The sequence below is a fragment of the Mauremys mutica genome, chromosome 19 (genome assembly GCF_020497125.1).
Source record: "Mauremys mutica isolate MM-2020 ecotype Southern chromosome 19, ASM2049712v1, whole genome shotgun sequence".
NCBI lineage: Eukaryota > Metazoa > Chordata > Testudines > Geoemydidae > Mauremys > Mauremys mutica.
Window position 1 is genome coordinate 10,081,279 of NC_059090.1, and position 25,347 is coordinate 10,106,625.

At 39.6% G+C, this 25,347-nt stretch overlaps 1 protein-coding gene across 2 annotated transcripts in view; it reads right to left on the reverse strand.

The window, feature by feature from the left end:
* Positions 1-665: 665 nt before the first annotated feature.
* ZZEF1 (zinc finger ZZ-type and EF-hand domain containing 1) overlaps positions 666-25,347 on the reverse strand; it is an 86,146-nt gene continuing 61,464 nt past the window's right edge. Inside the window, exons 41-55 of one of the 2 annotated variants that reach the window (XM_044993960.1) lie at positions 23,997-24,171; positions 23,282-23,414; positions 20,452-20,648; positions 19,688-19,807; positions 18,490-18,675; positions 18,072-18,172; positions 17,148-17,283; positions 15,018-15,377; positions 13,161-13,304; positions 11,890-12,058; positions 9,755-9,853; positions 8,736-8,901; positions 6,993-7,146; positions 5,273-5,344; positions 666-3,823 (exon numbers count right to left, since the gene is read on the reverse strand). In XM_044993960.1, coding sequence (XP_044849895.1) covers positions 3,749-3,823; positions 5,273-5,344; positions 6,993-7,146; positions 8,736-8,901; positions 9,755-9,853; positions 11,890-12,058; positions 13,161-13,304; positions 15,018-15,377; positions 17,148-17,283; positions 18,072-18,172; positions 18,490-18,675; positions 19,688-19,807; positions 20,452-20,648; positions 23,282-23,414; positions 23,997-24,171 — 2,287 coding nt within the window. In that variant the 3' untranslated portion in view covers positions 666-3,748. Of the gene's footprint in view, positions 3,824-5,272; positions 5,345-6,992; positions 7,147-8,735; positions 8,902-9,754; positions 9,854-11,889; positions 12,059-13,160; positions 13,305-15,017; positions 15,399-17,147; positions 17,284-18,071; positions 18,173-18,489; positions 18,676-19,687; positions 19,808-20,451; positions 20,649-23,281; positions 23,415-23,996; positions 24,172-25,347 lie in introns of both variants that reach the window. The other variant, XM_044993959.1, reaches the window with a different exon arrangement.

Genomic DNA, 25,347 nt, shown 5'->3' on the forward strand with positions numbered 1-25,347 from the left:
CAGGTTATCAATATGTATTTAGTAAACACACTCATGACAAATCTCTCTGACTTTGTACAAAAGGGGAAACCAACTTCCGGACTGGCCAAATGCCAGAGGAGACTCCCAACTTGTCACTCCAGGGAAAAGCCCTCACGTTCTCACCAACCAGCCTCTCAGGAAAAAGCTTGTGTAAATAAATAGACTTGCTTAGAAGGCCAAAAAACGCCAGCTCTAATGGACCAATGGGCAGAATTCCCCTTGCCAGCAACCTCCTCCCATTTACAGTATGGGAGCGGTTATGGCACAGGAGTGTCTCTCAATGTAGACAAGACTCACATTAGTACAGGAACTCTATAGGTGTGAACCACCACCTTGAAACAAATTGTGGCCCAACCCTACAACTGGATCCACACAGACAGACCCCCACTGAAGTCAACGGGCCTCTATATAGGCACAGGGGTCAGTCCACATGGAACCAATTGCAGGATTGGAGCCTAAGTCAAGCCTCATGTGATGTTTGTGTGGCAGAGTGTGATATCAGCTATACAATACTAAGGAGGACAAGCAGGTTTATTTACATTAATCCTGTCCCTAATGATTAACACTCAAAGTAAACCCCTGGCTCTTGCTGCAAATTCAATATTCAATCTTCAGTGAGGGAAAGAAAAACAAAACTACAGACACAGTGTTGTACTTTTTATAGAATTTTTACAATATATTTCTCTTCATTTGCATATTTTACCCACATCTATAACTTTCTTGTTACATGTTGAGCTGAACTGGAATAAATCTAAAAGGTCTGATCTATTTCAAACAACCAAAACCGATAAAAATTGCAAAGTAGTAAACCCGTAAGAAAAAAAAAATTAAAAACCTTTTAAAGTGTTTAATGAAAACAAGTCACGTATCATTAGGAACAATGTGATTTGTTTTAAATACATCATCTGTGATTCAGGACACAATCAGTTTTTAATTAGGCACATTTTTTTTCTTCAGCATACCTGTTTTCCAGCCAGCTTTGTTCTATTCCATAGAATCATCTGCATCCACTTGGAACTGCTGCAGGATTTCAAAGAGCTATTGGTCATAAATATTCAATTCATTTGGTTACGCCTCCTCCCCTTTTTACATGATAGAAAAAAAATCAATATTTCTTGCCCCCTAAAACCCCACAATGAAGGAGCAAGTTTTAAGGCAGTGAAAGACTCAGTGTCAAGCCAGGGGACAGTCCTTCACTTCCATCTAGTGGGTGGAAAGAATATTTAGCAGCTAATGCCACTTGTAGCCCTTTGAGAGCAAGATGGCTGACTGGCAAGGGTAGTAAGTGGTATGCCTAAGATAGAAACTTTGGCCACTCCTGTGTCATTCCTACAACCTTTGTGCATATTGTTATATAGAAAGTAAAAATACAGTGCAACAGAAAAAGAATGAGAATGAGGAAACGCCATGATAGGATCAGTGAAGGATCGCTGTACAGTCTGTAAACCTGATGTAAAAAGAGGAAAAAACCTTCTGTAAATAAACTTAGGCAGATCTCAGCAGCGCATCACATACCTTACATACGACACAATCAACCTATCACCAGGGATTTACTGATTAGCCAGAGACTTGTTCCAAGACAGTGGGTAGGAAATCCACACGGTCCCAAAGCAGCAGTTTTAAAATGCTCATCTGGCCCTTTGATAAAATACACACCGTTTCATTAAAGTGGACTTCAGAAGATGACCATAGTTTTGGTGTAATAACTCCGCCCCCACTCCAGATTCTCCAGTAGGAGTTCACACTGTCAGAAGGAGACATGCATTTGGTTTATCAGGGAAGCTCCTGGCCTCTCCTGCAGTCAGATTACAAACTTAAAGGCATCACTAAAAGGGAACCAAAGAATAAGACTGCAAATTCCTTCACCTACGAGTTAAAAGTTATGATACAAGTAAATCTCATGTTTAGTACTCAACAGTGTCTCACCCTGGAAAGGAAAAGGGAACTAACTTTCATTATGTTACACTGCAGGAAAGTTTTCAGAGGAGTATGCATTTCTCCGCCTTTTTCCAAACTTGGGCAGAGGACAAGTTCTTCCTACACTCTGAGATTTGCTTTTACTAAGAGAGCCATCCCATCACCGGAAGACAGTGATTGCAACTTCTGGGGCCAATGAGGGTCTTCAGTTTTTAACCCCTTCATTCAGAGTACTCTTTCCAATTTAAACTTCTCTCCCACAACAGCACTGGCCTCGCATTCTCCTAATGGAGTAGGAGCCAACCAGCTGCTTCCAAGGCTGCAGCACCAACGACCATCCAAAAAATGGGGACATCAAAGCACATAGCACATTTCCCTCCCAGAGGGAGACAGCACCGCCTTTAAGATACTCCCAGTCCCAGGTGGCTGGAAGAGCACCATTCCATAGACTATTCCCAAATGCAGGGCTCCTATACATAGGACAGTGCTAGCCACTGGCCTTTTTGGACAAATAAAGCCAGTGAACACAACACTCAGTTCAAACACAGTCATTGTCCTTATGCCATTTTGATCAGCTTTCCAGTCTCTACTACAGATGCATCTGGTTATGCTTTCTTCATCGTTTCATTCTGGGGGGAAAAAAAATCTAAGCACAATAGAAGTTTTACAGATTTTACATTCAACAAAACCAAACCGGCAATTAGCACACACAAAACGTAGCCCCACATCCCTTTAAGTTCTTTGCAGTCTTCTTTGGAAATGGAATAACCAGCAAATCTGGGCAAGATTAAAGCCAATTTATTTCCACACAGAGGTCTGCTATTTATTCCACATTCAGCAGGAGTAATGCAGTTATTGCTATATGAGATAAATTGGGTTAATCACTAAACCCCCCCTCCCCCCATCATCCCTTGATGCTGGGAATCAGGGTTTCCCAATGTTCACCAGAAGGAGCTCCTGGCAGTAGCAAAGAATATGCCATGAATAATTTCTTGGAAAGATGCCATCTTTGAGAAACATACAAGTTATGCATCACAGCCAGTGCTCCTCCGCTTCTCATACCACCTCTTCGAAAGCTACTCCAAGGGAGCCACTGTGGTTTCTGTACCAAACCAGAACAATGCATTGTATATATTTAAGACAATGTAGAGTAAGATCGGTCAATCAAACCAAAAAGAACAGTAGAGGCTTTCACCTCTCAGGAGGGTGCTCTGCCATTTGAATCTCTCTATATTTGTTTTAAAACCTAAAGTTCAGTAATGAGTTAGTTGCTGCAGGATTTTCTCCATGGGTAGTGCCTTTCAAAGCAAAGTGAAACATGGCAGGTTTTAAGAGTGGGCCATTTTTACTATTACACAGTCCACAAGATTCCTCTTCACCAATTTTACTTCCAGTGAAAAATGGATGCTGCTGGTGCCACCAGCGTAAGTTCAGCAAAACTTTTCAAGCTATCCCTTCCAGCTATAGTCACTCGGTTTTACTGGGAACAGATAGCCTTCTCCATTCTCATACTTCTGAAATCTTCTCCCGTTCACACTCTGAATAAAAAAATACTTTTCTGTTTACTTTAACATGCTACAATATGTGCGTATGTAACTGTAGGTGATGCGTGAGTTGCTCCAAAATGTGCTTTTTCTTTGAAGTGCGCTTTTACTTTTACAGATTCTACATCAAAGTGGAAGGAAGGCAGGCTGCAGCGTACCCATATGCTGAAGCTGAAGGAACTTTTCCTGAACAGAGTGAAGATGTTTGTTCCAAGGTTTCTATGGACAAACTATTCTATCCCATGCACTCCGGCCATGAGCCGGTATTAAACATTCCAGAGACTTGTTGATTTGTTTGGATAGTTAATGGCAAGGCTGATAGCAGCAATGTTTTTCAGGGCCTGGAGGGGAGGAAGAAAAGAAAGTTAAGCATCATGAAGATTATCACCATCAAGTAATGGTTACTTTAAGTTCTAAAAAGCCACCCTCTGTTGCTGTGAGTTTAACAGACATAGGAATAGTCTGTTCTCTATCCATCTGATTATCTTCTGGCAATGAAGTAAACTGTCATGCATCCAACAAGCTCTGGATGCTTAACAAAAAAGCAACTGCATTTCCGATTGCCCGGATGCCTCCCATCTGCTAAAGCTTTGCTTATGTAGAGGACAAGTCAGTTAAGGTGGACGCACCAGGCAAATCCCATTGTGGTATCACTTCTAAATGGACAGTGGGTTTTACTAAGATGAAGAAGGAGTCTCATATCTAATGAGCTGAGGGTTAAGAAGGAAGCTGGAGATGCCACAGAGATGTTGGGAGAGCAAAACTGAGTTCCTCTTGTTAGTCTCTAAGGTGCCACAAGTACTCCCGTTCTTTCTGTGAATTCAGGAAGTGTCTGGAAAAAAAATTAACTCTTTCGGGGCCAAGGGCTGCTAATGTTGAATTTAGTAGGGAAGCTCCCTGAATTCAGTGGGAGCAGAATTGGCCTCTATATGACTTAAGTGATAGGAGAAGGAATGCAGAAAGCCCGATGTGGGACATGGGTTTTGGTTTTGATAACTCAGATCCACTCAACTGCCATTATCTGTAATAATATTCTTGGGTGGCTATCAGTAAAGGAGGACACCATCTGTGAGTACTTTCATTCAGCAGGATCTCACGGGGACCCAAACAATGGTGTCAGGAAGGAAGATACAGATAGTGCTGGATCTACACCAATCTTGCAAGACTACGCAGATCATCTGGGAAAGGTAAAAACATTTTAAATAGGAGAGTAAACACTTTCTTTTTCCCACTGACAGCCACCAAACTGTTAAGCAGACAACTAAATTTTATGCCTGGGCATGTAAATTTCCATCAGTTTTGCAAGGTTGATATAAAAACTTACAAGGCAGTTTTCTTGCTGATTAAATTCACATGGTAGACCACTCACTTGACAGACAACATTAAGTTAGGTGACTTGAATCAGTTGGTGGCTGCCATTTCCTCCCCCTGCTATTTCCTATGGATCTTGTTTTTCATGCAGTGGGGCTGTAGTGCCACAATCTGAAACTAAGCTCTTTTTTGTAACCAACTACTCTGAAATATGAATGTCAGATTGGGGTGGGTGTGAAGAGGGAACAGATGGGGCATAGATCAGGGCATTAGCCTTTCACATCTAAGGAATCATTATTTAAACCAGTGAAACTGAATTTTGGGATCTTGCGCTAACAACAGTGACTATATATCTATGTGAAATAAAAGCCTATCCTGCAATCAGGAATGACTGGCTGTCTCCTGCAGGAAAGAGCAGAAGAGATACTTCGGACAGGGATTTTTTGGTGGTGGTTTTTTTTTTTTTTTTTTTTTTTTACCTGTGCTGTGCAACGATGAAGATGCTCTTCGGTATTTAAGGCAAGCAAGTAGTCCTGTAGAGATCCAAGCTCCTGAAGCCAGAAACATGCTCAGTGAGATTGCTTTAGCAAGGTGTTTTTAACGACGTTATTCTACAGATCAGCATTAGCATTCCAGTCTCCATAGGATCTACAGAGCCAATTCATCAACATTTTCACAAACCCTTAGAAATATAGGGCTAAAAGGGACCTTGAAAAGTTACCTAGTCCAGTATTCTGCACATACACAGATCATCCCTGACAAGTGTTTGTCAACCTATTCTTACAGCCTCCAATGACGGGGATTCCACAACCTTCCTTGGAAGGCTATCCCAGAGCTTAGCTACTCTTAGTTAGAAACTTTTTCATAATATCTAACTTAAAATCTCCCTTGCTTCTTTATTTACTTCCTGTCCTAGCTTCAGTGGACATGGGGAGAAATTTTTATAACAGCGCTTAAAATATTTAAAGACTGTCATCAAGTCTTCCCTCAGTCTTCTTTTCTCAAGACTAAACATGTTGAGTTTCTTTAACCTTTACTCATAGGTCAGGTTTCATAAACCTTTTGTAATTTTTACTCCTCTTCTCTGGACTCTGGGCTTCAATTTATCAACTATTTATTTTTTTTAATTATTTAAAAAGAGTGATGCCCAGAACGGGACATAATACTCCAGCTGGGGCCTCACCAGTGAGGATCAGAGTTGGACAATTACCTCCCATTTCTTACATACTACAGTCCTATCAATCCACCCCAGAACAACAACAGGTTTTTTTGCAACTGCATCATATTGTTGATTCACATTAAATTTATGATGCACTATATCCCCTAAATCCTCTTTGGCAGTACTACTGCCTAGCCAGTTATTTCCCATTTTGTAGTTGTACATTTGAGTTTTCCTTCTCAAATCCTTTGTACTTGTCTTTATTGAATTTCATCTTGTTTTCAGATCAATTCTCCAATTTGTCAAGGCCGTTGTGAATTCTAATTCTATCCGCCAAAGAGCTAGAACCTGCTTGTGCATACAAAATGTGCGGGTGACACCAGTCTCCACTTCATTATCCAAGTCATTAATGAAGACCTTGAATAGTACTGGATCCAGGACAAACCTGTGCTGGACCTCACTAGATATATCTCCCCAGTTTGGACAGCAAACCACTGATAACTACTCTGAGTGCAGCCTTTCAACCAACCAGTTTTGCACTCACCTTATAGTAATTTCATCTATACCACAGTTCCCTAGTTTGCTTATGAGAATGTCATGTGGGGCTGAACCACAAGACTTACTAAAGTCAAGATATAATCACATCTACTGCTTTCCCCCTATCCACTAGGCCAGGAACCCTGTCAAAGAAAGAAGTTAGGTTGGTTTGGTATGGCATGATTTGTTCTCATACTGGCTATTACTTATAACCCTACTATCCTCTAGGTACTTAAAAACTGATTGTTCAATAATTTGTTCCAAGTATCTTTCCAGGTAGTGAAGTTAAGCTGATAGGCCTATAGCTCCCCCAATTGGTCTACAGTTATGCTCAAGACTATAGGATTTGAGCACAATTTTGACTTTGGGTTTCAAAGTAGATTGGCCCTGTCTATACTGATAGCATACAGTGTTAGCATACAGTGAAAGCAGTCTAACAATTCATTCTATATCCTATGTCCATCGCTGGAGAAGGGGAGCATATGGGTAAATGGATTGCTTACATTCACTCTGCTCTCTGTAACGAAGAAGAATTCCGTAAGTGCACGATGAAGAGGAAGAAGAAGAATACCAGACTTGGTCATGTCATGGCACAGGTTATTTTCCATGTGGGTGAAAAGCTGCCAGAGTGGCTTTAACAAGGTGAGGTCACAGTCCCTTAAGAAACAAACCAACAACAGTCATTTAAGCGGAATAAGGGCAACTCAGATTAGTGTCCCCATTTTTGACATGAAGAACAATATTTTCAAAGGAGCCGAAACCTAATGATCATTTCCTGACAGCACTATGAAGCATGTAACAAGAGGCTGATTACAAAGGTAGACTTGGGTTTTGAAGTACTTGGTTACAGAAATGTAGCAGCTAAATTAAAACTCCATCCAAAAGTTTAAGACCCCTAACTTTTTTTGATCCAAGCTCAAAGCATTTAAGCACGTGACTAATTTCTTCCCCCTACGCAGCAACGCACTTATGTCTGTGGTTCACATTAGACACTTTCATGGATTTAAGCAAGTCTAAAGTACTTGCTGAATAAGGGCGAATTGCTGAATTGGGGTCTTTGAAATAAATGAATGCAGCACTTCATTAAATGCCTTGATTCCACGGGTTAGAACTTTGCAAGTCTAAACTATAAGCAGAAAGGGTGTCTCCATTTTTTTTTTTTTTTTTTTTTTTTTTTTTTTTTTTTTTACACACATAAGTATAGGTAACTAGTATCACTTTGCAAGTAACAGGGTTTCCAACCCTGCCTTTCCTCACATTCCCATTCAAACATCGCTGTATTGTATAGTCTCTTCTACACATATATAAAGAAGGCATCATCAAAAGAGACCTCAATTCAGAGGCCTTGATCAGGGTACTACAGAAGAAAATTTGAAGTATTATTAGGGTATTATTTCCATAATAAAGATTTTTACCCTATGTTAAATTGTTGCCCACAGACAAAGGCACAAGTTTTTTGAGCACAAAATGTAAGAAGAAATTAGATACACATTCAGTAATAAATAACTGAACAATGGCTATGCATCTGCAGCTTTGCTAAAAGGTATTCAGACTTGAATGTGGGCTAAGCTATCAAAATTCACAATGATTCATATGAATTTTAAATGTCATTGTCTAAAATTGCTACAAAAGATTTTTATATATACACCTCAACAACACTTCTGCGTCCTTTGAGCTAGAAAAAGCAGGAGGTTTCTGGTGCCTTCAGGATTTTACTTTATTGAACATTATAACTGAAGTGAGGGTCCATATATTGAGCCAACTGTCTACTTCTGCGCAGCACAATCACCTCTGCCACCCAGAATCAAGCATTAACTCACCTGAAGCTATAGCTCCATTTATACAGCTTGCACTGGCACAAATCAATGAAAGTTACCACCCTTATTGCAATACTGAATCTGGCAATATTTTTTCTGCACTTTGTTCTTGATCTTCTCATCTTAACTAAGAGAAGGATCCTTGGATCCTTAAATGTGTTTTAATACAATCAACAAGGAATCTGACTTATTCTGACTAAAGGATTTGTTCCACAGAATCTTTTAAAAAGCCATCTAGAAAAAGAAAAAATGGTTTTCAGAACATCACTACAACCGTTTTTGGCTAGCAAGCCATTGCTAATACCCATCAGCAAGACAAACTATAGTGTCTACTTTAAATTATGATTCTCTGGCTCTGCTATGACTTGAATTTAGCAAACCCTCTCCTCAAAGGCATGTTTAGTGTACAATGTGTAGCAATGTATTTACCTGTGGTTGCTGCATTGCACTATCTTCAGGAGTAAGTGTATGGCCTTTAAACGCTGGTGCCCAATCTGGCTGCATGCTACTCCTACCTGCCATTCCCAGATTTTGGCTAGTGGGAGATGTGGAACCACCCTTTCCTCCGATAGCATTTGTTTCAGAATCTCAAATCCTGGAATTGAATAGAATCTGTTATTTCTGGAGGGAGACATTCTACTCACCTGCACAATTGTCCTCTCATATATATTTAGAATTGTTATGACACACAATGATATAAAACCCAAAACTTGATCTGGAGAAAGAGAATAAGGGGCAACCCCTGCCATCCTTAGTCCTTTTTTGGGCAAAAACATTAATGGGAGTTATGTGGCTAAATTCCTTACACCTATCTTTGAAAATCCTACCTCTAATATTTGCAATGAGAGTTTTGCCCAGGGAAGGACAACAGAATTTGAGTCCTAGTTAATAAATGGAGGTACAGCAGACCTAAGCTAACTGCAAAGCATTCACAATCCAGATGCATATTTCAGAAGACTATTAAAAATATCATCATTAAATAAACCAGCAAAGCCTTTCACACTGCATCTGAAAATGAAAACCAGAAGCAGTCCATCATAACAGATATAATTATTCTTTAAACACAACTTAAATTACCTCCATTTACGATTATCATTATGACGACAACTCTAAAGTGGCCTGTTAAACCCAGAACAAATTATGGCAAGTATCCTGGAGACTGTGTGTGTGACTGCTCTCTGTGTTTTCAAGCTTCAGCAGTTTAGATACTGCTGTCAAAGTTGAGCCAGTGTGAATAGAAGTCACTCATCAAAACCCAAGTCACACAATGAATCAAGTCACAACACTATATCGCCTTTTAAGAACACTTGAGGGGAAAAAGCCTATGCTAAGCAACCTAAAAAAAAAAAAAGTACAGGCCAAGGAATATTTATACAAAAAAAATTGTGAAAGCATGGATCAAAATAATTGTAATATGTCCCTTTGGTCACACTCTGAACGGAGCTTACCTGTCTGGAACCTTCCAAGGTGCCCTGCTGTGACTGTAAACTTGTAACCCCATTCAGTATTACTCATGTCAGAGGTAAACCGATAATACAGTGTATCTCCTATGCAGCAGGGAAGGAAAAGAACCATCCACATTAGGAAAACACAGTAACTCAATAAGGCACCATAACGAAGAATAGAATACAGCAGAAAAGATTATTAAACTAATTTGCTTCTAGATGAAATCATCTTTTACTCTTCTGGTAATTCCAAAGTGAACAGAACATAAGACAAATGGGAGCCTGATCCAGAATGCAGAACAGCTGCCACCAGTGTATAAAAATACACACAGAGATTAATGCTTTTGGTATTTTTTTGTCTGATAGTTGCTTCAGACAAGTGTGGGGGGTTATAAAGGAAACTGTAGTGCACATTAATAAAGATATACAGTACTGAGACCTGATTAATGATTTATGAGATATTTATGTGATAACCAAAACCCTTGTATGTCCAGCAGAATTTCCAGGACATTAACAAGAAAAAGTAGTAAGTTACTAAAGCAGGAATCACTGCTTTTAATTACCAGATGGGAGTCCTTAAGCTTCTGAAACCTCTTTTCTGTACAAAGGATGTTTTTCAAGAGGCTCCTTTCCAGGAAGCTCTCTTTTCCCCTTTTCTTTGGTGTACTGCCTACAGAAGGCAGTACATAAAGCAACGTGTCTATGGCTGTTCATTTCAATGTCAGCAGCTCTTGCTTCCATGCCATGTCCATAAACTGGCACGTAACACTTAACTATTCACGTAACTTCTGGGATGATGCTCTGAAATGACTTGTCAGAAAAGCAGTGCAGAATTGCAGACTTCCACTACAGGAATTAAACTGTTGTATTTGGCCACTCAGAGTTGGTGACAAGTAAACCCTTCAATGCAAGTAGAGTTTTCAAAAAGTTTAACAGTTTTATGATCAGACTGTGGAGCAATCCAAGAAGTCCTTGCTGTTTTTATATTCAAGCTATGACTTTATAAAAGGGCAAGGTAGATATCAAGCTATAATCCCAAATACAAAATATTTCTATCTGTTTAGTTACGTATAGCTGCCACCAGTGCTCCAAGTCAGAAAGCCCTTGCCATGCTGCAGCAGAAGTCTATGCTAGGACACTCAATAAGTCAATAGTCAAGTTAGCGCATAACTTGGGAAATGAGTCCAGTCACAGACTCATAGAAATACAGCACTGGAACAGACCTTGAGAGAGGTCATCTAGTCCAGCCCTGTGCACTGAAGCAGGGCAAACATACCTAGACCATCCCTGACAGGTGTTGGTCTAACTTGTTCTTGGAAACCTCCAATGATGGGAATTCCACAACCTCCCTTGGTAACCTGTTCCAGTGCTTAGCTATCCTAGTTAGAAAGTTTTTCCTAATATCTAACCTAAATCTCTCTTGCTGCAGATTAAGCCAATTACTTCTTGTCCTACCTTCAGCAGACACAGAGTAATTGATCACTGTCCTCTTTGTAACAGCTCTTAACATATTTGAAGATTGTAATCAGGTCCCCTCTCCATCTTCTTTTCTCAACACTAAACATGCCCCCCCTTTTTTTTAAAAAAACTTTTCCTCATAGATCAGTTTTTTAAAACCTTTTTTATATTTTTGTTGCTCTCCTCTGGACTCCCTCCCATTTTGTTGCCCAGATTTGGGCACAATACTCCAGCTGAAACCTTACCAGTGCCAAGCAGTGCTTCTGTTAATACACCCCAGAACTAGGAGTCTTTGGCACAACTGTATCACACTGTTGGCTTGTACTGAATTTGTGATTCATTATAACCCCCAAATCTTTCTCAGCAGTACTATGCCTAGCCAGTTATTGCACATTTTGTATTTGCATATTTCATTTTTCCTTCCTAAGTGTAGTAGTTAGTTGTCTTTATTGACTTTCATCTTGTTACTTTTCAGGTTAATTCTACAAAGCAAATGGAGAACACAAAATTTATCTGAGCAAAGAGAGGATGGGATAAGAGCAGGAGTTTTTCCATGTATGCCACAAACATCAGGGGATATAACTGACGTTAAGATCTTGGTGTCTCACTCCACAGGCTATCAGTCGCTCTCTACACTTATCTATACTCACATACATTGTATAGCTACACGGTCCATTTACCTGGAAGCTCAAAATCCGTCCACTTCTGCAGAGACCCACTAAAACTGTGCCGATCTTGTTGAAAATCACTGCTGCTGGACATGATTAATTCATCACAACCTTCTTCTGTATTACACTGAGAGTCAAATTTGATTGAGAGATAGATAGCACCAGGGATGTGAACTTTATCCTGAGGAAGGCAAACAGATGACACTCATATCATTGCACTGTGTCTGTATACAAATACTCAAAAGGCAGATTTCAAATAAGGTATAACAAAGATTACCATCTCTCTATTTAAGGGTCTTCATTAGTTTGGTTGTGGGCTAGTTCAAAGAGTGCAGACTGCTGTCAACACTGCCAGCTACATACAGGAGTGTGCAAAATCTAATTTCTAGTAGTGCTCATGCTTAAATAAGCACAGTTATATTGTTTGCCTGTAAACTGATGCACTAATCCAGAAGGCCAGTTTCCAAGATACTGACCTCCAGGGCACATCTTAAAGGATGCACTAAAAAAAACCCCTCACAACAGGATTCCTACTGCATACAAAAGCTAAGAAAACTCCCAGGGTTGCCATGAGAATTTCTGGGCCCGGGGGACATTCCTCTTTATTCTATCCACATGCCCCCTTTCTTTGCTTCATCTCTTTGCCCAATGTGGGACACTGGGGAGATATCACTCATGGTGCTCTCCTAGAAGAGATGACTGCCTTTTACTCGCTAACTAGTATGATGCTGCCAACTAATATCAGGAAAAGAGAATAATTAAGACTCTGTGTAGAGGAAAGGTAGCCCAAAACTAAAAACACAGAAAGAAGTTTCATACTTAATTTTCCACTGATGCCTCAAGAATTTGAGATGCTTGTTGAAACAGGATCGTGGATGAAAGTACAATTTGTTGCTTATTAAACCCATAAAATTCAGCATAGTACTTCAGCACATGTTTAGCTTTCAACACATGAGAATCCCAATGAAGTTAATGGGACTACTCGCATGCTTCAGTGAGGCGCACACTTAAGTACCTTACTGAGTGGGAGCCTTACTTATATATTCTTGTACAAGGTAAAACTTAAATGATCGGGAATGCCCTGTTAACTGAAAGGTCATGAGTGAGATTTTCCAGGAGTGCCTCAACAGGTTAGGAACACAAGTCCCATTGCTTGAACCCAGTGAAAGGAAACAGGACTTGGGCTCCATAAGCCACCTAGGTGCTTTGGAGAATCCCACCCAATGTCTTCAATTCATGCACAACCTGTGCATACTCACTGCACTGTAACATATGTAAATTACCTCAAAGATAGTATTGTTGTTATAAGGATGTTTGGATTCCCGCACTTGGATTGCCATTCCAGGTTCCTCCATAAACTGACAGGCAGTCAGTGCCATTATTCCCAACATGCTCTCACTGCATCCATGCAGCACTTTCTGCAAGATCTGAGGAAATACAACACATCATGCAAGGTCAATTTGCTACCAAATCAGCATTTGCAGACTGATTTGACAAGGATTGACAAAAAAGTTGTTTTAGCAACATGGCCCCTCAGAAGAGAGAAAACAAACCACTGGTAGGAAGTAAAAGAGAAACTTGCAAATGAAATTGCCAACTGGCCTCATTAGGTGCACATATTGTCTCCTGTAAATGTGGAAGGTTTAATTTAGTCCTTGGACTGCGTTTCAAATCCTGCATGTTACTTTAATGAGACTTGTGTATTGAGACAACTTTGGAAAGCCAGAAATTGTCTAACCTCACTGCATAGATGTTGGCATAAAGACTAACCCCACAATGCCACAATAGATCGAGATAAGTAAATAAAGCCTAAGCCAAATAAGGAAGGTAATTTTGATCCAAAGAATTTTGTTAACATACCAGATAGACCCTTTACCTTCCATATCTGCTAGGAGTTTCAATTTTAAGAAACAATGTCAAATACTTCAGGTTTCAAATTGCACAATCCTACCTACAAAAATGAGTCTTATTAAACATCCTCCTACCACTGTTATAAAAGTACTAGTGTTTTGTTTTAAAATTAGTCTTCTGCTGTAATGAATGTCACAATTAATATAGGTCCTATCCATAAACAAAGTGGTGATAGTGGAAGCAGAGCCTGAAATGCAGACTCTAGACTAAATGGTATTTGTTTGGATTTTTAAGATTAGGATACTCAAAGTTGAAATTTAAAAGCATATTATATAACCAGGAAGTTTACTAACAAACCACCTTTGGTTTTAGAAAAATATATGGAGAATTCCTTCAGCGATGTTCTTATATATGTTTACTTTAAAAATAATCACCAAATTTAAAACACTACTTCTTTCTTTCAGTACCTGGGAAGCCTGGGCATACCTATGGCAATGGATGATTCTGACTTAACTCAAGAAGGCAAAAATTAAGAATATGTGAAGACAAAATGGACTCAAATTCCTGTACGGAAGTTAATGAGGAAGTCCAGATTGTTAATCAAAAAGAAAATTGAACTACCAGTTCTTAACCTAAGCTTTAAGCATGTATACAACAGAGGCCAGGGCTGAGATGAGGCATGGTGAAACAGCCAGCTGAATAATGCAAGGAAAGATATTGGAGGAGCATTTGTTTCCTGGACAGGAACACACACTATTAGTTATGTTCCTGTAGTGTCCAAAAGACCTAATCTGGAGACCCACTACGTTAGCCATACAGCACCTATCTAGGTAGTTATTACTTGTCTTCAGCTACAATTCTCAGACTTTGTTTGCTTGTAACAAACTTTTTTTAAAAAATGCAGAAGATTTTTAAAATACATACTGAAACTAAGCTAAAAACAGCACTCAAATTTGGCTCCTTATCCCATTGACTTCTATGCAGAACAGAATTTTCCCCATCCTAATTGCTCATTTATTTGAAACAGCTGCATCCACGAAGTATGTTTTTCAGTTTTCTGTTGGTCACAAAGTCATTTTGTAAAAATATTGTCAAACCCCATTGTTTTTGGCTGAAGATGGAGTTTTTATTGTAGAAGAAATATATGATTTGAAGCTTAAAGTCTTTGAATATTTTGTATTTATTTATTTTTTTTAAAAGAATCACAAGTATCTCTGGGAGTTTGCTAGTCAGCTGGAAGTTTATGTACATACCAGATTGATTCAGACATACAAATGCAGCCCATTTACCTTCTCCCATAGCTGCTTCTCCTCTAGCTGCATAAGCATGTCCAAAACGTAAGTCATGTGCGCTGGCCCACTGAGCTCCAGGATTTCTTCATTTACTGCCACATCATCAGGCCATTCAGCCAACAACGAGGCAAGTACATGCCTGGCATAAAGAACAGCAGTAGCCTCGTTCACCCGATACAGGTAATCCCGCACAGCTTTTTTGCTCCTGGAATCCAGCTCTTTGTGCAGGAGTATGGAACTCTTGGTGCGACGCTGTTTGGCATAGCTAAGCTGGAGATCACTCTCCGTGTTGGTTATCAGTTTCTGGGTAATGGGATTGGATTCTTCAGTGGCTTTATCACAAAGTACAGGTTTTGACTGCAAGAGACAAGCACAAGCCTGAAAAGAGATTCAGGGCAATTTACTTCTTCATTGTCTACATATCTATGTAGACCAGAAGTTTAATTCATTGTTTATAGGTTGATAATTAGACTCACTAAAAATTACAAGCTCCAATCTTTCATAGAAAACACAACTAAGCCTGCCTGTGGACAATTTACTTTAAGTTTGCCCCTGGGTGTCAATGGATATAGTTACAAACTATATACCACTGATATTAAATGCAGGCAAGAACCAACTGATTCTAACACTGAGAGCATAAACTTAAACTGAATTGTACAGGTGAAGCAAGAGTGATAATGCTCCACACTTTTTTGTGGTTCTCCTGTTAGATGTATTGTAACTACTGATTATCCCACTAATCACAGCCACTGAAGAGGGACTAAGAAATTAGCAGCTTTATTTCCTTTCTGACCCTTTGGTGAAGATCTAGCTGGCATTTCTGCCAAATACCACAGTGTCCCACAAGCCATGCTAGTCTACTAAGGAACTCAAATGCCCAGTACCAAACACCAATCGACTATCTTAATTCTTGTTTAGTGGAAAATGGGTCCATTTTTCAGTGTCATTTTAGGTAAGCCATAAATGTACTAATATATCAAGTATGCAAAGACTACAAAGGTGCAATTTTTTTTTAAACACTGAAGGTAAGTTTAGTACTGGAACAGATTACCAATATATGTGGTTAATTCTCCATCACTTGGAGTCTTTAAATCAAGACTGGATGTTTTCCTAAAAGACATGCTGCACTTCAAGCACCAATCAGTGGGCTAGATACAGGAATGACTGGATGAAATTCTGTGACCCATACAATGCGAAAGGTCATACTAGATTATGATAATGTCCTCTGGCCTTAAAAAAACAACCAAACAAAAAAAAACTATGAACCCATGCTTAATTTTTTTGTGGATGGTCATTAAATGAGAACATCCATAAATTACCATGACACTATATTGTAGATCTTTGCAGTACTAAATACAGATTTATCCATTTGCAGAAGCCAGTAAGCTTTTTTTTTTTTTTTAAATTAATGTTTTAAATGTGTTTGCTGTAAGTGAAGATCAGTCATGCCCATAAATACCTGAGCTTCTCTGCTGGATCCATGTGGGGCTCATACTCAAGATTTCCTGCATTTTAGTTGCATCCCAATACATAGCTAATTGACACTTGCTACCTTGTTATGGAATCTCAGGGTTAGAAGGGACCTCAGGAGGTCATCTAGTCCAACCGCCTGCTCCAAGCAGGACCTATCCCCAGACAGATTTTTGCCCCACATCCCTAAATGGCCCCCTCAAGGATTGAACTCACAACCACTGAGCTATCCCTTTCGCCCTTAACTTCACTTCTCTTTTGCTACTAGAGTCATGCTGTCCATTTTGGCAAAACAGATTCATCATTATTTGGTATTATTGAAGCTATTCATATGGTAACATTGCAGTGAGGTGGTCAGCGTACATGTTTACGGTTGTATATTATGCAAAATCTCTCTTGTATGAAATAGGAAATTCATAGCATTCCAGTAAAGCCATAATTTGTTCTCCTGATCTAAAATCTAGTTCTTCTAGATCTTCAAGAGAGAAGCTGCAGAGAAGAAAGCTAAGTTCTTGCTGATATCTTGCCTATTCTTTTTAACACAATAAAACAGGAGCTCTAATAACAAACAATCTTAAATGTGGACCTTCTAAATTATTTGAATCACTAACTCTTGTGATATCAATTTTTCATTTTTTTTTTTAAAAGAGTACACACCAAACATGGTAAGATGATCATGTCTGTATCCACTGCTTTCGAACTCTGCTCTTCCAATCTCAAACGCTTGCTGGGTTGCCATTTCTGGGCCAGTGTTCGGATCCTTTCATCTGTTGTAATTACATCTCCATCAAACCTTAAAAATGACAAATTTTGCAGTCAATGAACATACAAAAAGAAGTGTCAGAGGGGTAGCCGTGTTAGTCTGGATCTGTAAAAGCAGCAGAGAGTCCTTTGGCACCTTATAGACTAACAGATGTATTGGAGCATGAGCTTTTGTGGGTGAATGCCCACTTCATCGGATGCACCCACGAAAGTTCATGCTCCAATACGTCTGTTAGTCTATAAGGTGCCACAGGACTCTTTGCCGCTTTTAAAAAAAGAAGATATACTTGCATTTAAAGCTTCCCTGACTTACATTTAGAAAGCTCTTATCCAAGTACTGCCTTACTCTTTTGTGAGGTCAGATCAACTAACATTCTCGTTTGATCTTATTAACTGAAAAATATGTTCATGTCTTCCAACTTGATTTTGTAAGAAGCAGATGGTACCAGAAGCTGCTCTGAGTGCCAGCAAGTCTATGCACATCACTCTTCCTCAGTTAGGATGACATTTGAGAAATACTGGTATCTCGCTGACTTTCCATCCATAAAAGCAGTTTCTTCTACAGAGATATACTGTGCATGTGAGCAAAGTTATCCAAAGGAACATGCAACTTACTTCAAAATGTTAGCTTCTGTCCTCACATCTACAGTTCCAAATGTAACAGGAGTCAATTTTCCAATTACATTTTAGGAAGCACTACAAAGCAGTTCCATATCCTTTTCCTTACAGCAGTTTCTGTTTAGCGTCCCTGTTAACTGAGTAAAAGTTACCTTTCACATTCAACGACTGTTTTTCTGCTGGATTCGGTAGTTCACTCACCTCTTTTGAACTTCCAGGAAGAAAGAATCTGTTCTTTTCATCTGCAGCTCATACATGGCACGAAGAATATGCAAAGGTGCATTGAGTGCGTCATGCGTCATCTGAAATAAAAAACTGAGGTTAGGTTAGGCGAGGAAAGGTGAATTTCAATTGGGGTTATCTCTACACCTTTTCCTGTTCAGCACATTTCATAATCTCTACAGCAATAATTTACTAAAAACATTAGTAATATTTATTATTGCAGTCCAAGCATAAAATTATACATAATCTAGGCAATAATACAAGAATCAGTTTATGAATAACTAAAAATTAAAAGTAAAATCTGCATTAAAGACTAAACATATGGAAACAATTTTGTGTAATCCAAATGAGGAACAATAGCATCAAAAATAGGAAAACCAGTTAGTCTAATAAATACCAAGAAACATATTTTGGTTGCTTCATCCAAGCCCTCTAGAGGATCAAGTTTGCTCTGATCCAGATCAATGGGACTGATGGATTGGTCCACGTCCTGATCTCGGTCCCTTTCCTCTAGTTCTGTATCCTCACGTTCAGCCAGGGAGCTGATCTCCTTCTTTGAGGAGTACAGCATTATTGACAAAATCTGCATGGAAAAAGGCAACATATGGTATAACACCTGTCGATAGTATTAGTGTAGGTGCAATTGGCACTTGTAAGAACATTATAAACACTTGGACCACATTTATTAACACATGCTTTTCTAAAGAGGAACAGCACTTAAACAGCATTTCCCATTTCATAAATGCTTTACAATTTGCAGGCTTCTATGAAGACATCTCAATTAACCATACATTTAAAAAAAACCTGAGAACAAATTAATTTTTCAACGAGTTTGAGTATATTAATATTCAAGCACTACAAGATGGGAACACAATAGAGTTAGCGGCAATTATCAGGCATGACCAAAATGGTGTTTTTTAAGCCACAGTTCCTTTCCTTAAAAATAAATAAGTTAGATATTTGGCTCCAGTATGCACAGTAACATTAACTACTCATTATTAGGAACAGCAGCAGGGTAACATCACCTTGGTCTTGCCAATTTATATCAACTGTAAGCATCAAGGCTAGTATAGACACCATGAGAAAAACTTCATAGAGCTTGTCTGTTGCCATAACACAGAAAAGCGCACTGCCAATTCTCCCTGCAATAACAGATGTTCAAAAGAACAAAGTGTCCAAGTGTATGTTGGATCTCCCACCAGTTACACTATTGTAATGATTCATGTGTATCTGCTTAAGAACTGTGCACAGCATCAGTATCTAATAGGTCTCTTGGAGATCTAGTGATATGATTTTTGAAGTTGAAAGCTGGGATTTTCAAAAGGGCTAAAAGGAATTGGAAAAAAAATAGCAAGGAGACTTTGGCTCCTACCCTCATTAAGCCTCTTCAAAAAAATCTCAGATTAAATCAGTTCAACACTAGCATTACTCAAAATGTATTTTCAATCATGTTCTGGGAACAAAATGGTAAATATATTTAATATATAAATAATAATGCTTCAAAGAAGTTTAACATGCAGTGAAAATGCAATGCCTTGAGCTTTTATGCCAATGACTACACTGACTCTTTCACAAAACGTTACTTATTCTCTTACCTCCAAGTCTCTGAGAAGCCATGTCTTACTGAAACCAGTTCCTTTGCTGCACTTCTTCACCAGCAGCTTAAGTAAGCCCGACTGAAGAAAGGCTGCTTGGATCTCCTCAAAACCATGAGTCTGTCAAAGAGAGAGAAATGTTACTGTGAGAGTTGCCTGATAATATACAATTCTCACCGAGCAGGACCTTCTTTATGAGAAAAATAAAAGAGAATTATTTTTTTTAAATTCCGGCACAACAATATAGAGATTCTCACTACTCAAGTCTTTAGCAGTACTCACAATGAGATGTGTAATACCACTGCCACCTCATTGTTGTTAAAGTAAAACTAATTGTACTCTGCACAATAGAAGAGGCCAGATGAACTCAAATGCATAATTTTTTCCTCAGAGTTTTGAGAATTTCCCCCCCCCCAACCCTCATATTTCCTCCACTCTGACCCAAATCTACCGTTATGGTCCAGCATCTTCACAGTTAGCCTTATCGCAGAGGAAAATTGATCAAACACATGTCAACAATATTCCTTAATATACTCTTTTGAGATACGCTCTCAGCCTCTATGTGCAGAGGATGCGTGGGGCCAGGTCTGATAAGTCACCTTGGCTGTCATTACTTATGTTATAATAATGTCCAGAACCCCTCAAGGATCAGGTCCCATTAGGTGAGGTACTGCACACATAGGATGGCCCTGACCCAGACAGCTCATAGTCCTCACTCCAAACTTACGTAGCTGGTCAGACATGACAAAAAAAAAAAAATTCACCTTAAGTGTTCTGTACAATCCTTTAAGAGCAAGAGACAAGACCCAGGTGGCTTCCACTGCCTCTGCATAGCTACTGTCCATGCTGGTCTGCAGAAGGTGGCTGGTTATAAAAGCAAAATGCTGGAGATACTGTCTCAGCTGAGTTTGGGATTCAGTGCTTTCTTGTTCACATTTCTGAGCCAACTGATAGTCTTTTACTAGAAGAAAAAACAAACCCTGTCATATTGGAATTTTTCTCTAGGCTCAGTTTATTATACTTATCATTTGTATTATCATAGCACCTGGGAGGCCCAGTCATGGACCAGGGTCCCACTGTGCCAGGTTGTACAAACACAGAACAAAAAGAAAGACAGTACCCGCCCTCAGAGAATTTATAATCTAAAGTATAAAACAAAAGGCAGCATGTGGCTAGACACACAGACCAGCAAGAGAGTACAAGGAAGACAATACAGATCAGTAGGAAAGGCTGTGGTCTAAGCACACTAGCAGTCAAACTGTTGTCGAGTTTTTTATAGGAATCACAGCAAAAGAGATGCTGGCAAGTCCTCTCCTAGTATTAAGTTAAAACTAAACAAGTATATTTAAGTCGATGATTAATGTGGGAATTACATGCCAATAAAGCAGAATCGCGTTTAAAACTGGTGACATAAATTCCTTCATGAGGGAAACAGTTTTGCTACAGCTACACATTTTCCTCATTTTTGTTGGAGTGTATTGATAAAATGTTTTCTCTTCCCTTCTGGTACAGAATAAAAATGCTTGGATAGTGAGCTGTCTTCTTATCACTTATCACTTCCTTTGTACTGAAAATATTGCAAGTATAGTTAAAAACCGCACAAACTTCTGTTTAGCACTAGACAGAGAGTCAGTGGGCACAGAAGTACAAGTGTTATTCATGGAACAGACAAAAATTGGGGAACTGATGACCCACAATTGATCTGGTGAATTAAATCATTATGTCCTCCTTTCACTATTCCTGCTAATCCCTGATCCATTTTTGACTCAACCAATAAGAAAACAGAAGAGTTCACACCTATATGACTGAACCAGGGGTGGCCAACCTGAGCCTGAGAGGAGCCAGAATTTACCAATGTACATTGCCAAAGAGCCACAGTAATATGCCAGCAGCCCCCCTTCAGTGTCCTTCCCACCAGGTTTTTTGCCGCCCCAACCAAAAAAAAAAAGGGGGGGTGGAGTGCCACCCCTGAAAAGAGCTACCCCCAAAGAGCTGAAATGCCACCCCTAGAGCCGGCCCTGCATCCCATTGCAGTGCCTACCACCCACCGGCAGCTCTGCCTATCAGCGCCTCCCTCCCCACATGTCCTGATCAGCTGTTTTGTGGCATGCGGGAGGCTCTGGGAGGGAGGGGGGAGGAGCGAGGGCATAGCAGGCTCAGGGGAGGGGGCGGGAAGGGGTGGAATGGGGGCAGAGCCTGTGGCAGAGCCAGGGGTTGAGCAGTGAGCACCCCCCAGCACATTGGAAAGTTGGCACCTGTAGCTCCAGCCCTGCAGTCGGTGCCTATACATATTAGCTTCTGAAGAGCCTCATGTGGCTCCAGAGCCACAGGTTGGCCACCCCGAGTCTGAACCTTCCCGACTATAAAAGTGAAGCTTCTTAACTAGATAATCCTTTGCTTTCTACCTATTTTTAAATACTACAATAATTTCCATGTTCCTGGCATGCATAACAGTATTTGTTTTATTAGTTTCAAAATCTTAGTGCACTGGTAGAGTTGTGTGTTGCCACTAAACACTATATGCTAAGACTGAAAAGGTCAACTTTCATAATCTGTTTACAATGCAATTTCTATTTGGGCTTGACCTTGTCATTTTTCTGAACAAGCTAAAATTAAATTTTTAAAAGAGACTTTACTTTGGATTTTGCTTGCAATATAACAACCACAAACAAAAGACATGCTTTAAAGCAAATTTAAAGATTACACTAGCAAGCCCATTCTACTGCTATGCCCCAGAATGCATCATTCTAAGATGTCTGAGATGATACATCCTCCCTAGAGTACAAATCAGCACATCTGGTACAGAACTATCATTTTTCCATTGAATATAGCATGACTGTCAAAGTTTCTTGTCTAATCTTATTTCATAACTTCCGGGGTAGATTTCACAGCCTTGAAGTTGTGTAGTGTTAAAAAAAGGACGATTTATCTGACTACATAGCCTCATTCTTTGCAGTGGGACAGGAAAAACTGGTTGGGTCACAGCTAACAGGTCCATTTATTTGCAATTAGCATATATCACAGGGCCTTTTTCCCGCCCCCAGACTCCATCTGCTAGTATGTGGTCATGTCATATTTACTGCCAAAATGGCCATTAAGATATCTGAAGATTCATTTCTGGGCAGCAGAGTGAACTGACCAGCACATATTTATGCTGTGCAGGCTTCTTTGGGTGGCAGGGTTACCTATATGCAAAAGGAGCAAGTATTTTTAAATTTGCAATTAATTAAACCTTTTAAATGCTCACAAATAAAGGACAAGACAGCAGCAGTGACCAAACTAACATTGTCAGGTTAACTTCAGATACAAGTACAGTTTTGTGAGGTCTCTGCAACAACAAAACAATATGAAGTGTTATATTCTGTGCACATTTATAAAAGCAACAATTCATGTACTAGGTGATGTTATATCAGTTTAGCAGAAACTTTAAAAATTTGATCTGCTTTATGGGTGGAAATCAGATATATTTTCTGTGAGCAATCCAGCTCAAACTTCTGTATAAAATCATTTACTAAAACTTCAGGCTTTGGGTACTCATAAGAGATACTGTAAGGAAATATCACATGATTCTTAGATATAAGAATATCAAAGAACCTGTTTTTCTTTTCCGGGTTTTGATGTCTACAACAACCGCTTTGTTCTTCTCAGTGAAGTGCTTTAGGATGATTACATTATGAGGCTCATTGGCATTATCCATGTACACGGAGCGAGTTCCCATACACAGCACCTACATTAGCAGAACAAAGGGAGACAGAGGACTTCAGTTACCAGTCTAACTTTGTATAATACTTATAACTTATTTTTTACATTATCTTACATACTTGGCTGCATTTTGGTTATAGTTAATATCATACTTGTTATTTAAACAATTGTCCATTGCCAAATATGTGCTGGCATTTAGACATGAAACAGATTTTTATAAGAAAATACCTCAGACTCATATTAACAACAATGGTACTCTGATATATCACCAGAAATACCTATATTAAGAATAATGGCTTGTTTTATACTGGTATAAAAGCCCTTTTTTGATGTTCAATGTTAGGCTATTCTGGATTTCAAGTTGCTGGTTACAAGCTGCCCACAATGAAATGTATCCAAGTAAAACCAGAGGTATGTAATTATATTATTTTCCATTAGACAAAGACTACAACCAACTGTGCAAGAGACGAAGGATGAAGTCTCAAACATATCTGAGTTTTATGGCTTTTGTCAATTTATGGCATTAAAGTGTAGTTTTTAGTGTTTAAAAGTAGAATCTGTAATTATCATAGCTCAAATCATTATGTACTGACAGTATTCCAATTACCTCTGGAAATCCAACAAGTACCAATAAGGTGAAGATATTGGTGTGTTTTAGCTGGAAGGGCAGCTGCTTAATACAATGGTCTGTGAAAGCTGCAATCACACTATGCCACTGTGCAGAGGAGTTCAAAGCTCGAAGAATATCCGCCATGGAGCACGCCCAGTCCAGACCTACACGGCTGGAGAACAAGGTTCGACTGTATTAGGTGGTTTGACTGCAGACTGTTACACAACTATTCTCCCTCAAAACACAAGATCACTATTACATTATTTCCGACTGTCAGAAGGTCTTACTTTTTCATAGCATCACTTGAGGCTTTGAATTCAACAGATATATGAATGCTCTTAATTCACTCATCACTAAATCGCTTAAAAAACAAACAAACAAAAAAATAACCCACATTGGCCTGCCATCTTAAATAGAATCGAAGGCCCCAATGACTAAAAAAAGTTGATAGAAATTCAAGTCAACACATGGTCTTGCTAACTTCAGGACTGGAAATTTTCTTTCCTTCCTTTGCTTCTCCTTGCACATGAGTAAGACAGGCATGGGAAATCTTTCTTATAGATTTAATTTGTTGATTTAATATTTTGATATAATTGGATGCCAAAATATCTTCACATAATACACAGGATTGTGTATTTCCTTGTTTCATGACTCTCTCTATAAGACCAGTAGATTCTCCATGTATTCTATCTTTATATTCTGCATGCTTTTCTAATTGGTTTATTAACCTTTCCAATCCCTCTTCCCAAATAAAAATCCCTAGAGTGCGGAATAATGCTTAACATAGTATTTAATAAAGCATGCTATTAACCTTCACTCTTCAAGAGTGTTCTACTTCCACTTAAGGTACTGAAGACTGTACCTTCAAAGCAACTTTCCTATCTCTCCCTGAATGCAAGACTTCTTTCTACCTTGCTAGACCCCTCTACAACGCAGCTCCCTCTATCCTCCACTATAGGCCTTGCCTCCCCCTGTTGGTTCTTTCCAGCTTGACCTTTTGATATGACAGGGGCGGGCAAACTTTTTGGCCCCCTTACTGCGCTGGCTGGAGCACCGGTGGCTGGCGGCACTACAGCTATGCTGCCCAGAGCACCAGGACAGGCACCCGGCTGGAGCCATCCACGCCAGCGTGCAGCACAGAGCACCAGGTCAGGCCGGATGCTGCAGCTGCACTTCCCCAGGAGCTCGCAGCCCTGCCGCCCAGAGCATTGCACCGGCAGCAGAGTGAGCTGAGGCTGCAGGGGAGGGGCCGGGGACAAGCCTCCTGGGGCAGGAACTCGGAGGCCGGGCAGGAGGGTCCCGTAGGCTGGATGTGGCCCGCGGGCCATAGTTTGCCCACCTCTGTGAT